The sequence below is a fragment of the Copadichromis virginalis genome, linkage group LG1 (genome assembly GCF_057382275.1).
Source record: "Copadichromis virginalis isolate Kocher_CV1m ecotype Utaka linkage group LG1, C_Virginalis_male_GT1.1, whole genome shotgun sequence".
NCBI lineage: Eukaryota > Metazoa > Chordata > Actinopteri > Cichliformes > Cichlidae > Copadichromis > Copadichromis virginalis.
This window is the reverse complement of record NC_140618.1, coordinates 30716442-30734328: the sequence shown is the minus strand read 5'-3', so window position 1 is coordinate 30734328 and position 17887 is coordinate 30716442. Positions and strand designations below refer to the sequence as shown.

At 38.8% G+C, this 17887-nt stretch overlaps 2 protein-coding genes and 1 long non-coding RNA gene across 3 annotated transcripts; 2 read left to right on the top strand and 1 right to left on the bottom strand.

The window, feature by feature from the left end:
* Positions 1-241: 241 nt before the first annotated feature.
* LOC146719030 (uncharacterized) lies at positions 242-2239 on the bottom strand. Its single transcript, XR_014920856.1, has 3 exons — positions 2023-2239; positions 726-846; positions 242-593 (listed from the first exon to the last, which is right to left on the bottom strand). It is a non-coding gene; the product is annotated as an uncharacterized LOC146719030 (long non-coding RNA).
* On the top strand, positions 1755-11621 carry LOC146719029 (ceroid-lipofuscinosis neuronal protein 6 homolog). Its single transcript, XM_085458998.1, has 7 exons — positions 1755-2030; positions 3913-4033; positions 4166-4264; positions 5277-5465; positions 8220-8275; positions 9972-10094; positions 10836-11621. Exons 1-7 carry the CDS (start codon positions 1984-1986, stop codon positions 11104-11106), a joined length of 906 nt encoding a protein of 301 aa, XP_085315124.1. The 5' UTR covers positions 1755-1983; the 3' UTR covers positions 11107-11621.
* Positions 11622-11691: 70 nt separating this feature from the next.
* calml4a (calmodulin-like 4a) lies at positions 11692-17622 on the top strand. The gene is made up of 5 exons (XM_085459010.1): positions 11692-13910; positions 14018-14048; positions 14263-14403; positions 14796-14984; positions 16994-17622. Exons 1-5 carry the CDS (start codon positions 13908-13910, stop codon positions 17089-17091), a joined length of 462 nt encoding a protein of 153 aa, XP_085315136.1. The 5' UTR covers positions 11692-13907; the 3' UTR covers positions 17092-17622.
* Positions 17623-17887: the final 265 nt, after the last annotated feature.

The following is a 17887-nucleotide window of genomic DNA, read 5'->3' as shown; positions in this document are numbered from 1 at the left end:
GGGCCTCCACAATCCTGGTTTCTCATGTGGCTCCTTGGAAAAATGTATTACCAACCTACCTCTCATTTATTTTAAAATTTCAGATGAGTAATAAAAATAATATAAAACAAAGACCCCCCCCCCCCCCCCCCCCCCCACACACACACACACACACACACATCCACATTAGAGACAATTACAAAACCATTACTGGGCTACGAAAAGCAGCAACAGCCTCTTTGCCTCTCCTAGACTTGAGAGTCTTGAACTGTCCTAACTGTATAGGAATCACACATAAGCAATAAGATACGAAACATTAAAAGTCAGCACAGATTTCAGTCTGTAAAGCAACAGAAAACCAGATTGTCCTGATGCAACTGCAGTAAAAGCAATATTGAAATAAAGAGTTACACAGTAGGTCAAGTGTTCACATAGAAATTATTCACTGGAGAGAATACAGAAGACCTGATGTTGTCTTCACAATCACTAAGACACTCTGCTGCATTAAGACTTGCCTTGAGCATTAGGAATGGTGTTATGACATTGTAGGCCATGTGGAAATAGTCTCCAGCACTGGGCTTGTTCAGTGGAAACCACTCCAGAGGAAGAATGATCTGAAACATATGTAAGAAAATACTGGTTTCCACTGAAATTGAAAATATTGATGTAACCATCCATTTGCCTTTTTTTCCTTCATTAGATTTAAACCACAAGAGGTACAAAGAAATTGCACTGAGCCTTCCTACCATAACAATGGGCCTTCCAAAGTCTAATATCCAGTTCTGCACAGTGAGACACAGCCACAGGTCAAAGTGGAAGCGCTGCTTTTTCTTCTGTGGCACATTTTCCTTTGAAACACCAGGAGCGCTGTAAACATACAGTAAGTCATTGTAATAGAGCAAGCATTACCAAAGCAAAGGGCAACACAGCTGCCGAGCACTTAACAGACATATATATATATATATATATATATATATATATATATATATATATATATATATATATATATATATATATACACACATACATACAATTCAGGGTTGAAGTGGAGCAGCAGGAAATCTCAGCTGACACTGGGTGAGAGGTAGGGTAAACAATGGGTAGGTCACTAACAAAGGACCAACAATCCCACCTCGCATTCACACCCGTTAACCTAACATGTATGTCTTTAAACTGTGTTTTCCTGGTTTTTAACCCCTTTAGTATGGAGGACCACGAGAGCCCTCCATATAATCCAGCTGCTAATTCAAATGTTAATCCCTGAGCTAATCTGTGAGCGAACAGGAAAGGGAAATGGATTTTGAAATGAGGAGTGGAATCGCCATTTTAAAATGCATTTTGAAAATCAGTTAAATTTGAATTCGAAAATGGTTTTTGAAATGGACGTTTTTTTTTTTTAAATATTTTGAAAATCAGTTTTTTAATGAGGAATTCAAAAATGAATTTACAAATCGTTAGCTTCATAGCATAATTGCCTAAGTCATTTGACTAACTTAGTCAAATGACTTAGGCAATTATGCTATGAAGCTAACGAAATGCGGAATGTATTATACAATTCATTATTTAAGCACAGAATTCTGTATTTCGATGTGCGTGGCTCCTGAATCCTTACATTCATTATAACAACTTTGAACTTGATGACTAAAAAACGTCCTTATAAGTTCACTTATTTGCTTATTTATTTATTCAGGCTTCGAAGATTGTATTTTATAGTTTTTAATCTGTAAGACTGAAGTTGGTAATTGAGCTGCCTAGCCTACAAATCACAACTCGGGGTGAAGTGTGCCCTCTCCACTTCTAGTGTCTTTGCTGCAGTTTGATTGGTGGATTCTCCTGATGGGCGGAAACAAGGCGACAGCCCGGAAGCGACAGCGCTCGTGACCATTAACTGTACACAAAATGTTTAGGGTAGTTGAATCCCGCTAGCTTTCCACACCTGTGACCACGGAGCTGTATGAGTAGGTAAAGTAAACGAGACCATCGGCTGCCTACACGGAAACAACGATGCAGACTGTACGAAAGCGTCAAGGCAAGGATTTACACCTGAAGAGGTTTGTACTCTAAACATGAAGATGTCGCTGCTGTTATCGTCGCCTTGCTGAAGGGCAGTCGGTTCATAAACACAGAAAGCGTAAAGCTTAAAGAAACGAACGTCTGTAAAACCCGGAGAATAAATGTTTTCTACAGTACAGGATCTGCTTATCTCTTCTTCTCCTGCATGTATCCAGGAACAGATGCTGGAGGCTGGACTGCGCGCCAAGTGAATGATTGGACGTACAAATGAAAACGGAGGCGCGCATGCTCCGTTTGATAGCGCCAGTTAGGCGTTATTTCAAGCCAAATGTTGTAGAAACAAAATCCTGGCTTCTTGCGGGGAAGCCTGTTGTTGTATTTACCTCGCTCTTGTCTTCAGGCTTTCTGATGACATGACAGGAACACCAGCTAACTCTGGAAAATCTCACACTGGCTGTGTAGCTGATCTGGATGTAACTAGTCTGTTTTCAGTCTTCAGACATCTGGCCAGCAAACACAATCATGTAAAAAGAAGACAAAATAGATCAGGTCAAGCAAAAGCAAAAAAAACAAAAGGGGCTATAGGAAAAGAACACGTGGAACTACAGCATTTGAGACCTTAAGTCATATAAAGCCTGACTTGTGTCTTTACAGGTCTAGACCAGTGTTGTCAAACGTCACAGGCCATAATCGGCTCTGCAAAGACTCCACTGTGGCCTACTGGATCCTTTGGAAAATGGGAAGGAGGGCATAAATTCTTGGACTATTAAATGCATAAGTTTTGAATGTTTTCCTATTAATAAAGCCCTCCCACATGGGCATCTTTACTACACCAAAGTAATTACAACTTTTACAATTGGTCCACAAAAACTGGGCAGTTTTTGTGACTCACTTACTCCTGTGAAATTTTATAATCACAGGGCAACGAGCTACCTCAATTCCTTTTGTAATTTCACACATTTAGTTGTTACAATTTAAGCTCAAAGAGTCAAGCTGAAAGATCTCTTTCATATATTACAGCAGCATTTCTTTATCATGTGGAAAAACTGACATGTACCATTGAAATTGCCTTTCTTTTTCTTATATTAATTAAAGCTCAGGGATGAAATGTTCAACTGAACTTCTTTTTCATTGACAGAAAGGGGGAGTGTCACTAGTCCAGCCCACTTAAGATCAAAGTGGGCTATATATATTCCATAATATATAATGAGTTTGAAATTCCTGGTCTAGACACATAGGTTAGACTGACACAGCTTTAAGCTGAATCAGCAGTGGTTGCTACTAGCAGCAGTATGTTGAACTGAAACCAACAAGTGGCTGCAAAAGTTTCCCAGCAGCTGAGTTTTGCAAAAAAAATTGTGTGGCTTCATTAATTTTTGCAGCTTCATGATCAATATGTCTGGATGGCAAGAAAAAGGATTTCAGGCAGATGCAGATGGTCACAGCACTCTTTGCAGTAAATACTGGTTTTGCTGGTGTTACAAGGGAGCCTGTAATCCTTGAGGAAGGCTGAAAGCCCATGGGGGATTTATCTGCACTCATCTTCCTGCTTTCCCAGTGCATATGTTGAACTATAGGGACTGTGCTCAACATGCTACAGGAGTAAATTGCACAGCTGCACACAATAAACAGCAGGTTGGATAGTTCAGCAGTTTCACAGCTGCTGCATAATTATTACTCTGAAATCAAAGAGTGGAGGATGCAAGGGGGGTGAAAAGAGAATAAACTTGTGTTTTAAAATAACATTTTAAAATACTGTAGTTTTACCATCAATATAAAATACTCGAATTCAAGTAAGGAAACCACGTGCTCTTAACCTGAAATAAATGCAGTAACATGTCTGTTAAGGGCTCGGCAGCTGTGTTGCCCTTTGCTTTGGTAATGCTTGCTCTATTACAATGACTTACTGTATGTTTACAGCGCTCCTGGTGTTTCAAAGGAAAATGTGCCACAGAAGAAAAAGCAGCGCTTCCACTTTGACCTGTGGCTGTGTCTCACTGTGCAGAACTGGATATTAGACTTTGGAAGGCCCATTGTTATGGTAGGAAGGCTCAGTGCAATTTCTTCGTACCTCTTGTGGTTTAAATCTAATGAAGGAAAAAAAGGCAAATGGATGGTTACATCAATATTTTCAATTTCAGTGGAAACCAGTATTTTCTTACATATGTTTCAGATCATTCTTCCTCTGGAGTGGTTTCCACTGAACAAGCCCAGTGCTGGAGACTATTTCCACATGGCCTACAATGTCATAACACCATTCCTAATGCTCAAGGCAAGTCTTAATGCAGCAGAGTGTCTTAGTGATTGTGAAGACAACATCAGGTCTTCTGTATTCTCTCCAGTGAATAATTTCTATGTGAACACTTGACCTACTGTGTAACTCTTTATTTCAATATTGCTTTTACTGCAGTTGCATCAGGACAATCTGGTTTTCTGTTGCTTTACAGACTGAAATCTGTGCTGACTTTTAATGTTTCGTATCTTATTGCTTATGTGTGATTCCTATACAGTTAGGACAGTTCAAGACTCTCAAGTCTAGGAGAGGCAAAGATTTCAGCATTCCAGATCTTGTCATTCCTTTTCTGCTCTGCATGTTGTGACTGCTGGCCATGTTTTGATTTTTGATAGTTTAGTTTTCACCAATAAAAATCAAATTTTGGGCAGGCCCTAGTTAGAAAAACCTTCCAGGGATTACTGAGCTTGTTTAATACCTGCTTTAAGAGACTGTAACTCAACATGGCAACATTATATCCAACATCATTTTGGGTTAATTTTTTTTTCTCAGTTTCAGGAATCAGAATTGCATCAGTTAAAATGTTGTGTAATAATTTTGTGTTATGATTTTTCAGGTGCATTTTGAGGCAGACTATTTAGGTTCTTGCAAACCAACATAAAAACCCATAATTCAACGCCTGACTGGCAAAGAGACAGTGTTACTTCTAGTCAGTGTAATGACGCAAGTTGCATGCTTTTGTTAGAGGATGTAGGTCATCCGTGTGGTTGTGTTATGAAACAAGCTATTTGCCCCGTAATATCCATTACCTTTAAGGCAGATCTATATTTAAGAGACAGGAAGAACTAGGCAGGTGCAGCTGAATAGATAAAAACACAAACACACCTAGATAAAGTCAAAAACATATTCAAGAAAAGAAAAACGGCACATGTAGGCTGTGTGAAAAAAAGTCTCAGAGATAACGCACAGGCGCTGTGGTTGAAGCCAGTTCTTAAAGGTGTCCCCAGAATAACTCTTTTAAGGTATACATGTTTGTTTCTGCTCCATTCAGCTGATTGAGCGCAGTCCGAGAGTGCTGTCTCGCACAGCCGTGTACCTCTGCATCATCACGTTCGTCATGGGAGCCAGCATCCACCTGGTGGGAGACTCCATCAACCACCGGCTCATCCTGAGTGGCTATCAGCTGCACCTATCAGTGAGGGAGAACCCCATCATCAAAGACCTTAAACCAGCTTCACTGGTAAGATGGCAAACAGCTAAGATCCATGGTGGGCTTAGTGGGAATACTGGAATACATGGAGAAGGTTGTCAAAGTGTGTCGTTGTATGTTATTTATGTAAGTGGGACAACTTCATGCATGCTGCTCGTACAAAAAATATTGTTTGTCTTCAGCAGTTTAAAAAAGCTGTTCTTTTTGAACTGAGAGCACAACGCAGAAACACGCGTCACCGCAGCTGTTTAGATGCAGCAGACTTTATCCTGCTGTGTGGGAGTGGAGCTTATTTTTCTCTCTGCTCCTTCGTCGTCATCATCACATCTTTTATTGTCACATCGACCAGAAGCAGAACATCGTACCTTTGATAGTGTGGTGTTTGTCAACGCTTATATACTGTGGGTTAATGTAGCAGCACAACAGCAGTCATGTTAAGATTTTATACCCTGGCTTTATTTGTTCCATGTCCCTATTGCTGGAACGGTTCGCAGCCGAGTGTGAAGCAGCGGGAATGAGGATCAGCACCTCCAAATCTGAGGCCATGGTTCTCAGCCGGAAAAGGGTGGAGTGCCCACTCCGGGTCGGGGATGAGTTCCTGCCCCAAGTGGAGGAGTTCAAGTATCTCGGGGTCTTGTTCGCGAGTGATGGGAGAAGGGAGCCGGAGATCGACAGACGGATTGGGGCTGCAGCTGCAGTAATGCGGACGCTGCACCGGTCCGTCGTGGTGAAGAGGGAGCTGAGTGTAAAAGCAAAGCTCTCAATTTACCGGTCGGTCTACGTCCCTACCCTCACCTATGGCCACGAGCTGTGGGTAGTGACCGAAAGAACGAGATCGCGGATACAAGCGGCAGAAATGAGCTTCCTCCGAAGGGTGGCTGGCCTCTCCCTTAGAGATAGGGTGAGAAGTTCGGCCATCCGGGAGGGGCTCAGAGTAGAGCAGCTGCTGCTCCACATCGAAAGGAGCCAGCTGAGGTGGTTCGGGCATCTGACAAGGATGCCCCCTGGGCGCCTCCTGGGTGAGGTGTTCCAGGCATGTCCCACCGGGAGGAGGCCCCGGGGCAGACCCAGGACACGCTGGAGAGATTATATCTCTCGGCTGGCCTGGGAACGCCTTGGTATTCCCCCGGATAAGCTGGAGGAGGTGGCTGGGGAGAGGGAGGTCTGGGCCTCTTTGCTTAGGCTGCTGCCCCCGCGACCCGGCCCCGGACAAAGCGGATGAGGATGGATGGATGGATGGCTTTATTTGTTCCTGATTTATTTCCCTGCTGATTCCAGGGGAAGAAATCACTACGGATCTTATTTATTACAAAACCAAGATTCATATGTAGTTGTTCAAACATCTGATTGATGCACAACTTCTTACCCCACAGTTAGACCAACAGAGAGTCAAAGAAGGTTTTTAAAAACATTTTTTTACACTGGTTCATGTGAATTTCATTGTGAGGTTTAAATCCATTTACTGCCTACAGAAATGTACGTTTGCTCTCATCTTTCAGCGTAGTACTTTGAGGTGTCGACTGATGTTCCAGATCTCTACTTTTATATGTTTTTTTTTCAATTTTTATTATACTCCTTTATTTATCCAAGTAAAAGTGTCATTAAGATTTAAATCTCATTTCCAAGAGGGACCTGGCATCGTGGCAGCAAAAGTTACAAAACATGACAACATAGCAACAATTCGTACAAACATGGGAAAAATACGCAATAGCAGATCATTAAGAGCCACATTTAAAACAGTCACACTGACTAAAAGAGTTATTCTCTCCCTTCTTGAAATGCACTTAAACTCCTTTACGGCAACCATTTCTGACAATCAGTTGTATGATGTTGTGAGAACGAAGGCTGTATTAGTTGCAGTTTAAACACATGTAAACACACAGATAGGAGGAAACGAGCCAAGGAGAGATTTATAGTTAAAAACCAACCAATGGGAAAGTCTGTGGATATACTGTACAGAGATGGCCATTTAACAGCAGCATACAGAGAACAGTGATGTACACAATTTCCACAGCCAACAATAAAACATGGTAGATAGTATCTAATCTCTTTAGGTACTGGACTGGTGCATTCATAAAAAGCAGATCGCCGTAATCCAATAAAGGAAAAAAAAAAGTGCATAAATTTAAATGTTTTCTCACTTTGAGAGAGAAACAAGATTGATTTCTAAAAAGGTAACTTTGTCCAAGTTTAGTTTCAACTTAGACACAAGCGTTTGAATGTGAGTTTTAAATGACAAATTCTGATCTATAATGATACCTAGATACTTGTAAGATTTGACCATTTTAATTGCAGTCCTTTGAATGGTTTAATCTTAGGAAATGCAGACAACAACTCTTTGCCATTTGAGAATAACATTAACTTGGATTTCTCTAGATTTCATGTCTGTAATTGGCAACTGTAATCAGCAGCTTTTGTGTGTGTGTGAGGCTTCATCAAATGCTTAAAGTCCTCGGTCAACAGCTTTCAACAACTCATCATCTCATGAAATGTGATTTTACACATTCGGAAAAACATCAATTGCGTGAAATCTTTTCTTCAGTAAGTTATAACATTTTTAATATACAGTCACTTCAGGTAAAGCCAGTGTCTTTTTATATTTTTATATTATTTGTATATGTTGTATTATATGTTGTTCACAGCTGTTTTTTTTTATCTTGTTTTGCTCTCTGTGAGTTCTGTAATAAAGTTGAAGTTACACACCAAAACACTAGGTGGCACTGTAGTATAAGGTTGTGTGTCTGGGAACGTTTTAATGAATTTAATTTGGTCCTTCTCCCTCAGATTGACTCCTTTGAGCTGCTGTATTATTATGACGAACACCTGGGACATTTAATGTGGTATGTTTACAATAATTATGTTGCATGTACAGAAATGGATCGCTATGAACCACAATTTCCCCTTTTTTGGGTGGGGCGGGGGGTTATCATGGATGTGTTTTGAAAAAACATACAAAGGCAAGTAAAGTAATCAGAGCAGAGATTTTGAGGAAATCTGTACACAGTTAGTATTAAGCTTTAATGTGTGACCAGTTTTTGTCTCTAATGAATCCTAATGAAAATGAATCCTATTACGTGCAGGAAAACGGAGAATTTTTCCAGATCACTTGGTTTTATCTTAAAATGAAGAAGAGTTATAGCTCTCCTGCTATTTCTTATTATTGCACAGACTTTTAGTTTTATGGGTTTGTTTATGTTTTATTCCCCTCATAATGTTCCAGCATTGCATTTTCACTGCTGAGGTAAAGGAATTACAGTTTTCAGTGGACGAGTCTGCTGTTCGCTCAGTAATGCAGGTATGGGTGTGGTTTGAGTATTGCAGTTCTGGAAAGAAGATAGAGGGTGAGTAGGGAGATTGCTAATATGTTGAATCAGGATGAACAGTACTGTAGTTGTCTTTTTATCCCCTTGCTCTCCGGTGCTGCCAAAGAACTCATATGAAATTAGATGAGTGAGTTGAGACAGTGTTTAAGCTTCCTCTGCTCAGGCGTTACATAAGCAGCCTCATGAAGGGTTGAACTGCTTTGTGACAGATGACAGGGCACGAGGGAAGGTGCAGCTGTGAAGTGTTCAGCGCCTTGGCCCCAAAACCAACAGGTTACTTTTATACACATTCTTTTATTTATGTTTTAATATGAAGAACATAATCTTTTAAACATGAAAATATAAATGAGTACACAAACCTGGATATGTGCACTTTCGTACACATATCCAGGATCCTTTGAATTCTAAGTTGCAAGCATAAATTGTAGTACTGATGTGATTTGTGATACACTAATAGTACGCAAGAATCGGTGTAGTTGTTAAGGAAGCAGGAATATGAGCAGAGACTATGTTAAACTCATATAGTCACTTGCTGTTCTCGGCAAATTAGTTTGACAAATATAATGAAAAGCCGTTAATGGAGCAAATAAGTGGACCTGATGGGAAAATAATGTTCCTTTTAAATCTTTGGGCTCATCCAAAAGGAGATAATCGTTTTACAGGAGATGAAACATATTTACAGTCGGACTAAATTTACGCAAATAAGAACCATCAATAATAATTACAAACTCTGGGTGGTATGAAAGACTCTAGCTTGAGACCAGCTGACAGTTTAATAGATTTCAGAGGTGTTATTAACTGACCATGTACAGCACATCCCTGTAATATTTACTCTGAAAATAAAATGCAGTTTATTTAATTACATTCTTGATCAGCGATTAGATTCATTTATTTTTACAACTGTTCTGCTAAATTGCCACTTTCATTTTAATTCACTGCTTAAAAATGTACTAATAATTTTTGCAGATGTTAAGTTAAACAAATGACCTCATTATCGTTATCATGTCTAAACATTTAATAACAAAAAGAGAAAGAAATGGGTTTTTTTTTTCTCCTTCTGCTTTTGTGGTTTGTTAAATACTGTTGACTTTTTTTAGGGTTTCATTGAGCCGAGCTCAATAATATTTTTCATTGCCCGTTTATAAAGATGTACTTGAACATAATGTTCATCCTGTGCAGAGGATAAGGGTTTGCTTCTTTTTTTTCCCGCCAGGTATATTCCTTTCTTTATCATTCTGTTCATCTACTTCACCGGTTGCTTCTCCAGTGGTGAAGAACAGAAAAAGGTTCCTCTTGCTGGTTGGCTGTTGCTGGGACCAAGCGCTCTCTACTATTGGTCAGTCTATCCTTTAGACACACTACATAGATTACCAGACACACAAACTCACCATGAATACATTCAGTTGTTATTAAAGTGATGAAAACTGTGAAGGACATCTGAAGTCTAATCATGGGCTTTAGAGAAGAAATGCTTAACACTAATTGGGATGATTACAAATAACTTTCATAATCTAAACTAACTGAGATAAAGAAAAGAGTAGACGGACAGCAGTAACGCTCACATTTAAAGTAAAGCCAGGGAAACATTCAGTACTACAAGTGAAGTTAATAGCTTATGAACAGTCCCTCCAATTATTCTGCACTCCAAACTGTTTTAATTTTTTTAGAATGACCTTTAGTATTCTGAACTCCAGTATTTTCTAACCTGTTTCTAAAATCAATTTCTTTCTGTCTAAAAAGTCTGACAAAAATGAACATGCGACTAAACCAGATAAACAAACATCTAACAATTGTCCAAATTGAATTTTACACACAAAGAAAGATATAGACGTGCTTGAGAGCAGCTTTGACGATCCTCTGAAACCTGTGCCATTTTGGAAAAGCAATTACTTTTCTTATCTGACATCTAAACGGTAATATAGTTAGTAATGTGAATAGGATTGTTGCAATATATAGCAGTATTGATGTTTCCATAAAGATTGCAGTTTCCTTATAATAATATTTTGTTGGACATTTAGTATTTGGTTCTCCCTGATGTTCTGACTTCTCCTGTCTCTTTTTTTTAAATTTCTTCTAGGTACTTGGTCACTGAAGGACAAATCACTGAACTTTTCCTCCTCACCTTCGTTGCTATGGTTGCTATGGTGATATTCCAACATCATAAAGGACTTGGCCCCGACAGTAACGGTCTGTTCCTGTTCTATAGTTTCGGTGTTACCGTGTTCCTTGTGGCTCTGTGGGTGGCCTATCTGTGGAATGACCCAGTGCTACGCAACAAGTACCCCGGGCTCATTTATGTGCCGGAGCCCTGGTCCTACTACACTTTGCATATAAAGAAGAGCCACTGAAAGGGTTCACCAGTGTTGTACGTTTTTATAAGTGAAAGAAACTGCTCTCTTTTCTTTCTTTTTAAAAAATACATTTTCTCACATTTTGTGTGGCAGAGACATTAGCTGTGCTTAACTATGGCACTTAATAAAACTCATTGATGTGCACTGGTTTTCACTGTTAAACTCAAGGATATTCTGCCTCCTGTCCCAGTACTGAGCAGGGAATTTGCCTCCTTTGTAGATTTTTATATTGATGTATGTGAAATGTTTCGCTCTTTGTCTCTTTTTTAATGCTTGAATCTTGTGGCATGAGAAATCATAAAAGAGACCAGCACTGCACACTGTCATGCATCATGTTATCAGTATTAGGGTAGATTTTGCAATTCTCATGTCATACATGTTTAATTTACTAATGCAAATTGGGAATAAATCTGTTCATCATTTTTAAAATATTTTGGCCAAATGGGAATGTGTTAAAATTAAAGATATAAATACTGGACTGGGATTTAGCCAATAAAGACAAAGTGAGCCCCTATGGTCCTTTATTTACCTCTCAATTACCATTACACATGTTCTGTTTTACTTAGAAACCAATCACTGCCTCACGACTGCAACCAGTCATTCAAATATAACTTGTGAATGTGTTGCATTTAAAAATCTATTGCACAGGACCCTAAGATCAGGCACAAATTCAAGCCTCGCTGTTAATTCAAATGAATTAAGTGCCACTTAAACACCTGTGGAGCATTGACATTTTGGGAATGTTTGGCAATGAATTATTTTTAAAGAATTCAATTAATCTGACATATGACGGTGCCACGAAGCAACCTGAATGGAAAAAGAGAAAGCTGACCTTGCATAGCCTCAAAGAATCCAGTCTATTAACAGCTGAATGCTGTAATATTGATCTTTAACACCCCTGAAGAAACAGGTGCTATGGTTACACATGGTCCTCTCTTGACTGTCGGAAAAGATAAAAAGAAGTAGTTACAGTATATAAGTATATTACTTTATCTTAAAATATGCATATTTATAGAAATTTAGTTGCATGGCAAACAAAAAACCCCTTAATAATAGTTGTTTTTTTAAAATGTGGAAAGTGTTCACTCATCTGCCTTCAAATTTGAATTTCAGTGACATCCCATTCTTAATCCATAGGGTTTGAATATGATGTTGGCCCACCCTTTGCAGCTATTACAGCTTCAACTCTTCTGGAAAGGCTTTCCACAAAGTTCAGGAGTGTTAATGGGACTTTTTGAACAATCTTAAAGAAGTGTATTTGTGAGGTCAGATACTGAGAAGCCTTGGCTAATTTACCCCTATTGGGTTGAGGCCATGGCTCTGTGCAGGCCAAAGTTATCCACTTATCCATGTCTTTGTGGACGCTGGTGCACAGTCATGTTGGAACAGGAAGGTGCCATCCCCAAACTGTTCCTACGTAATTGAGAGCATGAAATTGTCTATGACGGTGATGTAAGGCTTGAATGCAGCTGTTCAGCCATGGAAGCCCATGAAGCTCTCTACACACTGTTCATGAACTAATCTAAAGGCTACATGAAGTCTGGAGGTCTGTCGTGATCGACTGCACACTAAGTGCCTAAGCATCTGTTGACCTCACTCTCCTCGTGGAGTTGCTGTTGTTTCCAGTCGCTTCCTCTTTTTATAATACCACTAACAGTGACTGTGGAATATTCAGTATAGAGGAAATTTCATGAGTGGACTTGTTGCACAGGAGGTCTCATGTCACGGTACCATGCTGGAAGCTCCTGAGAGCGACCCATTCTTTCACAAATGTGTGTAGAAACAGTCTGCATGCATAGTTACTTGATTTTATACACGTGTGGCTGTGGCAGTGATTGAAACACCTGAATTCAATGATTTGGATGGGTGAGTGAATACTTTTGGCGGTATACAATACAACTTTATTTGTTTATTTATACAGCAATAAAAGGGAATATAAGAACAAAGTTACTAAGAACAGATATAGCTAAAAGATGAAGTACATAAATAAGAAATTGAACCAAATATAAAATAGGGACACTAACTACAGTAGATGGAAAAGCTATGTTGAATAAATGAGTTTTTAAACAGGATTTAAAAGATAAAACGGAGTCTGACGCACGCAACAAAACATCAACTATTCTCTTGTTGATGTTTTGTTTCACTTCAGAACTAAAGCATTAAATATAAACCTCAAGCTGAAGTATATTTAATCCCCTGCTGAATTTCTATGTTTGCTCACTTAGAAAAAAAAGTCTCTAATTTTTACGGTAGTTTGATCTTAATGGAGCGAAACAGAATATCAGCACAAATCCAGAAAAAATACATAAATGTATACATTTATTTGCATCATTACAGGTGGGTTTAGATGTCTGCAAATATTTGTTCCTGCACAGTTTGTTATTGCAAAATTTGGATTCTAATATGATTTGTATAGCACTGCTCCATGGTGAATGGGATTTTTTAAATGTGCATTTTAAATTAAAAAACAAAACAAAAAAACGTCATACTATCACTTAGATATTTATCTGAAGTTATCTGGGAGTTTTAAATCTTGCTTTTAACTTGATGTTAGACAACGTTTGTATGATGTGTCACTGTGGTAACATATGGTAGTTGTCTAGTAGTAAGCGGTCCCTTTTATGGGAGGGGTGGTAAGAGGAAGGACAATGCAGCGCTGTGGATCCGATATCTGTGTTTCCACAGCAACAGATATTAAATTACGACGGGTGTTGGACTTTAAACAGAGGTGGAGGGACAGGTGACGCAGGCTTCAGTAAACTGTCTTCTTCCTGAACAGAAACGCAGCAGTCTCAGACATGGTAAGAAATTCCATTTTCCATTGAGCCTTTTTGTGTATTTTCTTACACAACAGACCATTTTTCTGTATTTACCTAACAAGTGACGCCACACTATTGTCACCTTGCAGGCTAAATTCCTCTCACAAGCTCAGATCAATGGTAAGATTCATCTACAGGTGCATGTTGTCAATCACTGTTTCACTCTGTTACTGATGTTTGAAATTATTTATTTGTACAAAACAACCAAACTCTCTTCTTTTTTAGTCTAATTAATTCCTGTTTACCGAAGATTTACTGTGAAAGCTCCTCACTAATTACAACAAGGGGGGAAAAAAAGTACTGTCATTCAAAAACTTTGTTTTCCCCACTGCAGAGTACAAAGAGTGCTTCTCATTGTATGACAAGAATCAAAACGGCAAGATAAATAACAATGACCTGATCACAGTTATGCGCTGCCTGGGTACAAGCCCCACACCTGGTGAAATCAGGAGACATCTACAAGTCCACAAAATTGGTAAACTATAACATGCAGTAAATCAAAGTCTTTTTGTCTTTGAATAACAGCTTGTTGTGGGTGTAGCATAAGGGACAAGTCTGAGAGGTGACGTTTAAATGACAGTAATTTCAAATTGCACTGACAGTCTTTACTACTACCGTTGAAGCATAAACTGGTGTTTGTGCTTTAAAATTCGTGGTTTTGTACATTTTTCTTACAGCCTTCTTAATGTGTGCTACATACAGTATAACACTATATATCCTTAAGAAATGCAGGGAAAAGACAGCAAATAAAAATAACAAAGGGCCTAAAGAAGTACAAGAGCAAAGGGCATTTTCTTTTTAAACTTACATTAATCATCAAGTCAAGGTTAAATAAAATGTACCACCTGATTTCACATTTGTGTTTAGAAAAGTCTGCTGAGGTGGAGTTCTCTACGTTCCTGTCAATAATGCACAGACAGATGCAACAGGAGGATCCCAAAGTGGAAATCCTGGAGGCCTTGAAGATGACGGACAAGCAGAAGAAGGGATACATCGAGGCATCTGAGCTGCGGGCCAAGCTCACCATGTTAGGAGAGAAACTCACAAACAAAGAAGGTAGAGCAAGTGAGGTTTCTAATTAATGAGATGTTACGTTTTTACCGGCCTACAGCTGAGCCTTTTTACTGATACCTCGCAACAATACTGCCAATATTAGATGATTACGTAGTGTTTCATAATCCAAAGTGAGTCTTAAGGTCTCTAATAAATATCTTGAGGACGTTTCGATCTGAGCTCAAATAGCTGAGCTTGTAGGGCATTGCACGACAGGAAGGACACCACTATGGTCTGTCTCTCCACAAAGTTTGTGAAATTCATTTTGGTAGTTTTAATCCTGCTCACAGGAAGATGCAAAGAGATGCACCTCTCACCTTTGCAGAGAAATAACCAATAAACCATTTCCATATTTCTATAAGTACAAAGAACTTATTCTTTGCTTCAGTATCGAACATCGAAACACCAATAAACCACCATTTATCTGAATACTTTATGACTGCAGTAAATATCAAATGTTGAATCAGGAGAAAAAAATGAATTTATAATGAACTCTGAACCTGATAGTTTTCCACAGTTGATTTCTTTAATGATACACGTGTTCTGCATCTTGACACAGTAACTGATCCACCCCTCAAAAAGTGACTAATCGCAGGAAGTTTGTCTTTAGAGCTGAGCTCAGAATCTCGTAGGTAATTACAATAGTTTCTCTCCTGGTATTTACTCCGTGGCTCCTAAAGGCCACTCCCTCCTTCCTGTCAGGAAATGCATTTGCTGTTGTGTTGCATGCTGATTAAGCGACAATTCGTTTTCCCATCAGAGAGATATTGTGTGAAATATTTCACTAACACTACCCGACAGAATATTATGAATACTAGTAAAGCCCTAGCAATAGCAATGTCAACAAAGACATATGTTGAGGACTATTTATAAGCTTTGTTCTCTGAAGGGGTTACAGCACAGAGGTGTGTAACATCATCTGTGACCTCTATAGAATTTTTTTTTCAACCTTGAAATCATAGCTGAAGTCAAACCCTGGCAGATGTCTGACCGTACAGGTCAATCCAACAGGGGGCACAAGTTTTGTGACACCAGGGGGACGGACTGGGCGACACCACCTTTGTACTGAACTTGTTCCCCTGACAAGCTGCTGAATAGTTGATCCTCAGGCTTTGTTTTAATTTCCACAAAAAGCTAAAATCTGTGACTGATTGGCATATGATGCAGCTTAAGTGATTTAGCGTCACAACTTTTTGTATCGCCTAATTAAATCACAGACAATGTCTTACTTAGGCTTTTTATTTTTGCCTGCACCCAAGCACCGGAGTCCCTTGCACTTCCTGTCATTTAAGGACACTGTGAATTCTCTTGTTGATGTTTTGTTTCACTTCAGATGTAAAGTGTTAAATATGAACCTCAAGCTGAGAGTTTTAATGGAAGGACTCCTGCTGGGATTCGGATATCTGGTTAAACCTCCAGGGTGGATTTTTAAGTTTTTCAAAGCCACCTCATTCACACAGTGACGGGTCTCAGAGCAACATAAGCTGTATTTCAAAGTCTGTGGATGGGTTCTGTGTACATTAAGCTGTTTATAGTTAAATGAAGCTCAAAAGGCTTCTCAGTGGGGAGACATTTATCAAGTTTTTGGATTCCCGAACTGCTGAAGAAGATAGTAATGCCAATTTCCTAAAAGAAGAGACAACAGAAAACCATTTTGAGTATTCAGGACATTTTCAAGACATGAAAAAGTACTGGAATGAAAATCTTTAACTACACTTTTGTAGTTAAGTCAACAAGGGTCCATGGTGTATGATATGAAGAGACATAAACCCTTAGGAAACTAGTATGAGTACAGCTCACAGATAAATACTGGAAGGGAATATTTGTGACTGAAATATAATGTGTTGTGTTGCAAAATATTATTTTCAGTCAATATTGTTTTTCTTTATTTCATCCCTGTTAAATATCTCACAATAGCAACAGCAATAACACTAATTATAACCATAATTTATGGTGCGATTTGGCTGCTTATCCACTTATGCTCTTATGTTTTCTCCATCTTCCTCGTGTAGTGGACGACCTCTTCAGAGAGGCACACATCAAGTCAAATGGGATCGTCAAATACGAAGAGTTCACAGCGATGCTGACGCTGCCACCTGTTGATTACTGATTTTTAAAAAAAGAAAACAACTACGTCAAACGTCAGGACAACAAGCTACGTTGGAAAACTGACTCTGAATATCAAGAAGGTGACATCATAGTCACATTTTGCACATGAAGTTCGGTTGTATTAAATTTGCCTGTTGGTACAGCAAAAGTTTTTCACAATGATTATTTCTTGAATATTTTATGATTAATACACAATACTTTAATTTCTTTCCATAACTCTCCTTTGTAACTGAACACTACACAGTACGTGTTAGCATGTGACCCTGGTGTAAAGCCATTAGATCCTCAGCGCCATAGCTGACCACGCTTCACCCAATTAAATCCTATCCCTTGGGTGTTAATATTGACTAGTGAGTATGTACCAATCTCATCTTTTATGAGAGTTTCAAGTGTTCACACGTTGTTGTTCAACAAGCTTGTATGTAAAAGTTGTGGAATTTGAAAGAAAATAAACTAATTCCTGCTGGTATTTAGAAACTCTGACAGCTCCAATTTCTCTGTCCTCTCAAATCTTACATGCATAAATAACTGTCTCACATTTGACATTTATTAAAATTCTATTTAAATAAGTGACATCTCATATTTATATTTCCTTTTATTAAGGGCTACAGCCATAAAATCTTTGTGTTTCACATGTTGTAATTAGTAGCGTTTAGCACAGTGTAGCACTATGCATACTTAATGACAAAACACTCACAGACTAATTCAATGAATGCCATTTTCTCCACATTTATTGTATGGGCTAAACTTTAATGGTTCATTAAAGTTAATTATACCACGGTGTAAGTGCTGTGAAA